At 43.8% G+C, this 8,179-nt stretch overlaps 1 protein-coding gene across 2 annotated transcripts in view; it reads right to left on the reverse strand.

Annotated features, from left to right (window-relative positions):
* Positions 1 to 2,412, reverse strand: part of ppp1r1b (protein phosphatase 1, regulatory (inhibitor) subunit 1B) — a 35,227-nt gene extending 32,815 nt beyond the window's left edge. Inside the window, exons 1-2 of one of the 2 annotated variants that reach the window (XM_079521638.1) lie at positions 2,035 to 2,412; positions 1,807 to 1,965 (exon numbers count right to left, since the gene is read on the reverse strand). In XM_079521638.1, the coding sequence (XP_079377764.1) occupies positions 1,807 to 1,965; positions 2,035 to 2,130 (255 nt within the window). In that variant the 5' untranslated portion in view covers positions 2,131 to 2,412. Of the gene's footprint in view, positions 1 to 1,806 lie in introns of both variants that reach the window. The other variant, XM_079521637.1, reaches the window with a different exon arrangement.
* Positions 2,413 to 8,179: the final 5,767 nt, after the last annotated feature.

The raw sequence follows: 8,179 nt of genomic DNA on the forward strand, positions 1-8,179 counted from the left end.
CCTAGTTCTGAGACAGCCACTGTAGGAGAGAACTCTAGAACAAGGACAACTACTTTGGGAGATGACACCAGATAGGTGAACTAATAGAGAACAGGTCGTGCCGCAGCCTCTCTCTCTCCCTCTCTCTCTCTCTCTCTCTCTCTGCCTTCCTTCATGCAGCTCTCTTTTTGCTTCTCTCTCCAAGTCTCCTTGGGGTCTCCGAGCCATATTGGCCTCGATCTACCTCAGCATCAACCGATTCTTCTGACCCACTTTCTACTGAACTGAAATTATAGCCACAGGCAGTCAGGTGACGGATGCCAAGAGTAAGGATCAGGATCACAGTTGTCGCACCTAGACACACAACTATACGCTCACATGGCACACACCGTAAAGTGATATTCACAATGAGCACTATAACTATAAAGATGACTATAACTATAGCGTTCACCATTTTATATTTATTTTAGTCGGTGTGAACTCTGCCATACATTTGACTTCAAACGATTTTTCAAACTATATATATTTTTTAAAGTTATAGTGCTTGCTGTGAATGGCCCTTAAAGGTCACATCTCTGCTCAGTCATTGTGGGGTTTTCTGGCAAGAAAGAAAGAGAGTATTGTTGTATTGATAAACATGGTGAAACAGTGACAGATAATAAAAGACAACAAAAGACAGTCAAGAGAAGTAATCATTAACTTTGTGAGTTGCGTGACAGCACCAATAACTCCCAAAGGAGGGACATGGGAGAATCGATGTTAGGGGCCAGTTGCAAAAGACAAACTTCTGTGTTGACTTTTGTGTCAATGTCACATAGTTAATTGGGTCAAGATGAGAGGAGTGAGGGACCAAGAGGAAGCCATTGGAGGGAAATGTCATCATCATCATTTCTCAACTGTGTTGAGAGATCGAGCCAACGGATAGTCGGGTCGAAAAAGACGAAAACAAAACAAGACAACACTAAAAGAAATCCTTAGGGATACCGTCTACTGTAATGGAAATATATGGCCAATAAGGAAGCTATAATAACCTTCCAAAAAGTAAAGAAGAAAAGAAAATACAGGCTGTAGGCTGTAGGAGACTTATGATACAGGGACGTTTGTTCATAAAAATAAACTGATAACAGAAAATTCAAATATCACAGAATAAAAAAAAGAAAGACATACAGGTTGGAGGAAAAAAATGTGGTGCAACCACTTCATTATGGAGCTTTGTGTGTCCCTGACTGCCTGGTTCTGTCCCTGGCTGCCTGGGTCTGTCCGAGCACGAAAATAGCATTTGGTTGGTTTTCAAAACCAAGTGTCACTGTTGTGCAGCCTAAGTTAACACACACATACATATTAATTGTATATATGATGATTTCAGGTGTGACAGTAGAGTACAGTACAGTACAGTAGAGGGACCCCCACACATTAACTCTGTCATTTCTCGACCGTTTCGGACGCAGGGCGGCTCACCGGAACCGGGCCGGGACCCTGGGCGCGTTCCTGCGGGTCTGGAACGGGGAACCCCCGGGGACCACCACACAGAGTTGCACCTCTTACTTCACATAGGTGTAAGTTTTTGTGATGATTTGAATTTTGTTGTTATTTTTCATGTCATGATTAATATGAATTGAATACCCAGGACCTGAATGGAAACAAGACCACCTGGTGTACACCCAATTTTGGGTATACACCGCATTGATAAATAAGGGCCTAAGTGTTTGACTGTACTTTGTTTACATTTCTACGTAATAAAGTATTCAATCAATCAGTCACTGTTGCATGCAGTGCAATATTGTGAAAAACTGCAAACAAGAACTCCCATGCATGTCTTGTACTCACCATCTCCACTTGCCGAGGGTCCAGGTTGGGGGGTGCAGAGGATTGGACAGCAAACTGGATTTTCTTCCTCTCCTTCTGCTCCCCCTCATCCTGAGTTGACTCATTGAGGTCCATGTCTGCAAACTGGATCTTCTTCCTCTCTTTGCACTCCCCTTCAACCTGACTTGACTCATGGGGCTCCATGGCTGCAAACTGGATCTTCTTCCTCTCTTTGCGCTCCCCTTCAACCTGACTTGACTCATGGGGCTCCATGGCTGCAAACTGGATCTTCTTCCTCTCCTTGCGCTCCCCCTCAACCTGAGTTGTTGACACATGGGGCTCCATGGCTGTGGCTTCTGGGGATCTGACACCAAGCAGAGAGGAGGGGGTTGCTACCGATGATCAGCTCCCACTTTGCTAGGTATAGTCCCACTCCTGAAAAGTCCCCTTCTGTCTCTCCTCTTGCCTCCTTCTCTCTCTACCTTGACTTCTCTTCAAAAACTGAAAATGAACTGTTTTTCTCTCTCTTCCTGAACCTGTTTATCTCTGTCCCTCTTTATCCCTCTCTCAATTCAATTCTCTCTCTCTCTCTCTCTCTCTCTCTCTCTCTCTCTCTCTCTCTCTCTCTCTTGCTGTCTCGCCTCTCTCACTTCTATTTGACTGTCTGTAGTGTATGTTCTCTCTCTCTGCCTCTCGTTCCCTCCCTCTCACAACCTGTGCAGCAGGAGTGTATGAGAGAGGCGTCCTTAGATCTAGTGGGGAGGAGAGGAAAGGGGAGGGGCCACAGGAGGGGAGGGAACAACGTGAGTGAGTGAGTAGAGGATGGAATGGAGAGGGGGAGGGAGTGCATGTATTTTTGTGTCTACCTCTAAGCTGGTGTTGAATTGTAATCAGAAGAAGAAAAAAAACATAATCTCATTCCATCAGCTGAGCCTCTTTTGGCCTCTATTTGTGAATGAGAGATTTGTGCTGAGAGCGCAGAGTGGGAGAGAGAGAGAGAGAGAGAGAGAGAGAGAGAGAGAGAGAGAGATTGAGAGAGAGAGAGAGAGAGAGAGAGAGAGAGAGATGGAGAGAGAGACGGAGAGAGAGAGAGAGAGAGAGAGAGAGAGAGAGATATAGAGAGATGGAGGGAGGGACAGGACATCGAGTGTGAGGGATAGAGAAGAAGAGAGTTGTGTCGTGTAAATTGGGGAATGTGTTTGGGATTAAGTGGATTAAGGCTGTGCTGTTGAGTGTTGACATGCAGCTCACTGCGCTGATAAGGCTGTGCATTTGCTATGAGACAGTGTGTACTAATGGACCTAATGAGTTCCAATGAGACTCCACTATAGGTCGCAGTGACATGTTCATGATGTCCTTTATGCAAAAAGTCCTTTATGCATAACTGAGAACCAATTGAAATGTGTGACACGCACACAGCACGACTGAGCCGAATGATCTCACTGGAATGAAGATACTTGGTTTCATGGCCATGAGTGAACTCCCTGGAATCATTCCAGTGGAATGTATGCTTAGATTCCACACTCCCTCCCTGTCAAAATGACAGGGAGGAAAAGGCGATACAGTACTGGTGCTTATTATGTTTTCCACACTTTTTCCAATGGAAATTATGTTGTTTCTGATCCTAAGGATTTATCAAAAAGAAGAAGATCCTACAATTTATGTTAGACAATATAATCATATTGAATTGATAGGGAATGCTATAGCCTCGGTACCCAGACTTTTATTTCCGTTCGCATTCGGCTCAAAAATGAAAAGCCTGGTGAAACCCATTGGAAACTATCTGGCATAGGAAGTGGGGGTCAACTTGTATTTCATTAAGCAATAATTTCACTAACCAATAACAATGCAGAGGCACGTTGCTCCAAGATCGGTGAACCAATAGGATCCACCACCTTGTACTCGTCGGCATCCGCCCCTCTAGGCCAGAAATCATACTGGCTGGCAGGCTAGGAATACCAGCCCGTGTAAAAGGAGACCTACATTACACAGTGTGTCAGTGTGTGTGTCTGTGTTGGTGGGGAGTGTGTAGACATGTCTTGAAATTAAATGACGTGGGAGTGGGATCAGGTAAAGTAACAACAACCTAATAAATTGGTTGTTTATCCAGCTATGAAGAGGTTGCTGAGAGGTCATTTAAACAAGACACTGCGGCAGAGACAAAACAATGCTGTGAACATGAATTGTGGCAAAATAGGATATATGAGATTATGAAAGAGTGACAGAGAGATGGTGTCAGGAACTAAGAGAGGAAGAGCACTGCGCAGACTGGATGACGAAAAGGGGGAGATTGCGAAAGAAGAGCAGTCCAAGTGCTATTTTCAGGGCCTCGCTGCTATTTCACTCACATGGCCAAGGGATTTGGAGAGCATTGGATTTGGCCTGTGGACAGAGTGGAGCTTTGAGCCGCTATGAAGGAGATACAGTAGCAGTGGTGGTGGGCGGCTGAAGGGAGTTATGTGTGCAGAACAGGTCACAGGGCACGTGCGTGTGTGGGGGTGCTATACTGTCTACAGGAGCCACAAACACATTAGACAGAGACACTGTTTATCCCACTAGGCAGAGCAAATGGAATATTTATTCAGAATGAGTCTTCATTGCTGGGCTTTAGTGCTTACCTCCATGCTACGCAACGCCTCCACAGTCCACAGTAACGTTACTTCTCCAGGGAGCTGGCAATTCATTGATGCTTCCCCCCAACTGATGTCTGAAATATAACAGCCTTGCAGTAGCATTGTGTAGCAATACTAATATCACTGCGTGGATATTAGTCTTGTTCCTCTGAGAATTAGATATTTATATATATAAATATATTAGATACTTCATGTCATTCTGTTTGGCTTCTAAAGTAGTAGGGTAAGCTGCAGTACCACAATGTCCTGGTGTGTTTGGGGGTGCTGATATGCAAATGATTTCATCTTCGAGTCATTATAATACTGATGCTAGATAAACCCAGGCTTGTTTCCATTCCATGCCAGCTTGGAAAATCAACAATGGCGGACATTGTAAACAAAGTGGAAATGCAAATTTGAAACTGAAGACTGAAGAGGGGGAGGAATTATACAAAGTAGGGCGATACGGAGGTCATTACGCATATGACCAAATCAGTTGAGCTGTTCCTGAGAGCAATTTCCATAAAGCGCTATATTATGAAAAGGCTGAATTCGGGGATTGCGGGGATTGAAAACACATGGGGGAGCGCAAAAAAAAGACATTGGAAAAGTTGAATTTCATGTTGTAGGACCTTTAAGGCCCAAACCACAACTACTCGCAACCGTTTGGTTGCAACTTGCAAGGAGTTGCATGGTGAATCATTGGTGTGGTTTGGTAGGGCCTTAGTCATGCTATCTCGATTCAGGCAAGTGTGGTTACATGTCACATTGCATTTGGTTGGACTTACACAATACACATATATGAGGAAATTAATCAACAGTATTTAATGTGGCAGCAGCACATTCTTACCCACAGAATAGATTAGAATACCAGTATTATAATTAAACTACTAAATTAGCCCTTACAGCTGCACAACACAATGGAAATTTCATGAATATTGGATACTGGGAAGAGAATTGAGAAATGCCACAGCTAAGAGAAACTAATGAAGAGAAAACAAAATGGAGATGGACATGGGAATAGTAAAGGACTTCCTAAACAGGAAAGTGCAAGGAAGGTATGCAGAGCATAAGCAAACAGGATAACCAGTAGTGATCTGGAAATCTAATACAGCTGTTGCGATTTACCTTCCTTTTCCTGTCTTTGGGGAGAGGGAGATAATTGTAGCACTTTTGTACTTGGGTGTACGTGAGAACTGAAGACTGTGTCATTTGGTGATCTCTTGCTGAAACTTTGCCATTATGAAAAACCCAAAGAGAAACAAAGCTAGCCTGTAGTGTTGCACTTCAATGACTAATGCTGCCTGCACCCTGAAGCTGGGCTGCACTTAGCTCTGGTCCATAGCTCTAATGCCTTTATTAGAGCTACAGTATACTTACTCTTCTCTTCCTGCGCTCGCATGAAATGCAGACCAGCCTCTCATCTGTAGCAAATGTTCCATGTTTTTGAATGTTTTTGCTACTCACCAATACAAAGGAGGCTTGTGTTATTAGAAAGCCTACTTTCCTTAGTGGATGCACTCTGAAGCCCCCCACCACACTTTTGGCCAGAAAGGGATTTTTTTTTCACCAGAAGAAAAAATGTTGTCTATGGGGTTTTCTCTTGGCAATATCGGTAGAGGGCGCAGTGGAGTAACTAAAAGTATTTTTCTTCCGGTGAAAAAAAACAAGTGTGTGTGTGCGTGTGTGTGTGTGTGTGTGTGTGTGTGTGTGTGTGTGTGTGTGTGTGCGTGCGTGTGTGCGTGCGTGCGTGCGTGCGTGCGTGCGTGCGTGCGTGCGTGCGTGCGTGTGTGCGTGTGTGTGTATGTATGTATGTATGTATTAGGGGTGGGACGATATGGGTACCTCACGATACGATATATATCGCGATATTAGGCCCTCGATAACGATAATATCACGATATTCGATATATTGCGATGTTTGCGATAAATCGATATATTGTATGAAATTTCATCAACGATATATCATGATATCTGCAGCTACAAAATACTTGGAACTGAAAAACGCTATTTCCGTGCTCGAACACAGGGAGGGACACACACATAGCTGTCTATAGTGGTTGCACCACTCAAACACTAAATTAATACTCAATAAACTCCCCCTTTGCCTCATACCCTCATCATAATACCTCACAAACACCACCAACTGACCATTATCACTGGTGTCAGTGGACTTGTCCACTGCTGGGGAAATGCATTCTGCATTTTGTATTCCCACAAAGCTGTTTGGACAAATCACCATTCAGTACTTCTGGTTGCTGTGGAATCTGAGAGTGGGATTTGCTTTATTTTAGCTATAATTTCCTCCTTTTCTAAACATGTTGTTCATCACTTCATTATGAACAATATTTCAAAAACATTTCAGCACACCCCTAGTATGTATGTATGTATGTATGTATGTATGTATGTATGTATGTATGTATGTATGTATGTATGTATGTATGTATGTATGTATTTGGTTAAAATGGGTAAGGTTTTAAAAAAGGCAAAAGCATGCTCTGTTGCACTGGCCTAAAAGTGGGTCCTCTAAAACTGCTTCAACTTCTGAGAATGTGTGTTTGGTTCATTAGCCACCAGATGGCATACCTTATAAGTATGTATGTATGTCTGTATGTCTGTATGTATTTAAAAGGGGGGCTTTTTTGTAAAATCCCAGCCTACAATACCTTAATATATTTAAAATCCAAAGTAAGGTTACCAGTGAAGGGCAACCTGCCTATTCACTGGGGACTATGCAAGGCAGAGGCGTCCACCCCCCTGAGTCCAAGTTAGACTAGACCGCATACCTAAACCATGGTCCGAACCCATCCTCTAAAACACAATGGTAAAATGGATATACTTGGTAAAAAATGGACATTAATAAAACAACCTAAAAGAGTAAAAGTTCACAGCAAGGCCTGGATACAATTTATTTAATTGAACAGAAAGATGAACATAAAAATGAATGAGGTGTGAGTGTACTATGTGGGTGTTTGATAGTCAGCTTCTTTCATTTAGACCAGTGGGTGTTACTGTTTGCAATTTATTAATCCATCTATGCTCCATTAGTTTCCGCTGTCCACTGGTCCATCGGACTCCACATTCCAGACCTGAAACGATGAGGTTAGCAATGGGATGGGATTGAAAGTGTGTGTACAGGGTAGTGTGTAGGTCTGCTCGTTTGATGTGATATAGGTGTTGTTTGAGGCGTGTTTCTAATGTGTGACTGGTTTCTCCTATGTAATGTTTATGACATTGTGTGCAGGTGATGATATAAACTATATTGGGGGTGGTCAGAGACAGGGGATCCTGAATGGGGGAGGAAGTGTGACTATGGGGGTTGTTGATGAATTTGCGGGGCTTAAAATGGAGTGTATGTGGCTGTGGGGGCTTGGGAGGTAAAGTGGAGAATGTGGAATGCACAAGGAGGTCTCCCAGGTTCCTGTTCCTTCTGAGTGCAGAGATGACCTGATGTGTTTGTAATGGGGGGTAGGATTGTTGTGTAGTGGCGAAGTTCTGTTTGAATTTATGGTGTAGTGGTTGGAGAGTATGTGAGAATGTAGTTATTAATGGGACTAGTGTTGTAGTGGTAGAGGAGCCGGTGGACTGTATAGAGTGAGAAGAAGAGTTGGAGAAGGGAGGACATAGAGGAGAGGGTAATGCGTGGGCCCCGTCCAGGTCCGTCCCTGTCCCCGCGCCAGAGAGAGGCCTCTGCTCCTGTTGCATGCTCTGATGTTGCTGGGGAGGAAAGCTAGGGCTGAGGTTAGGGTTAGAATTAGGGGTGGGAGGGTTAGGGGTGGGCGG

Source organism: Electrona antarctica (assembly GCF_951216825.1).
Source record: "Electrona antarctica genome assembly, chromosome: 14".
Lineage (NCBI taxonomy): Eukaryota > Metazoa > Chordata > Actinopteri > Myctophiformes > Myctophidae > Electrona > Electrona antarctica.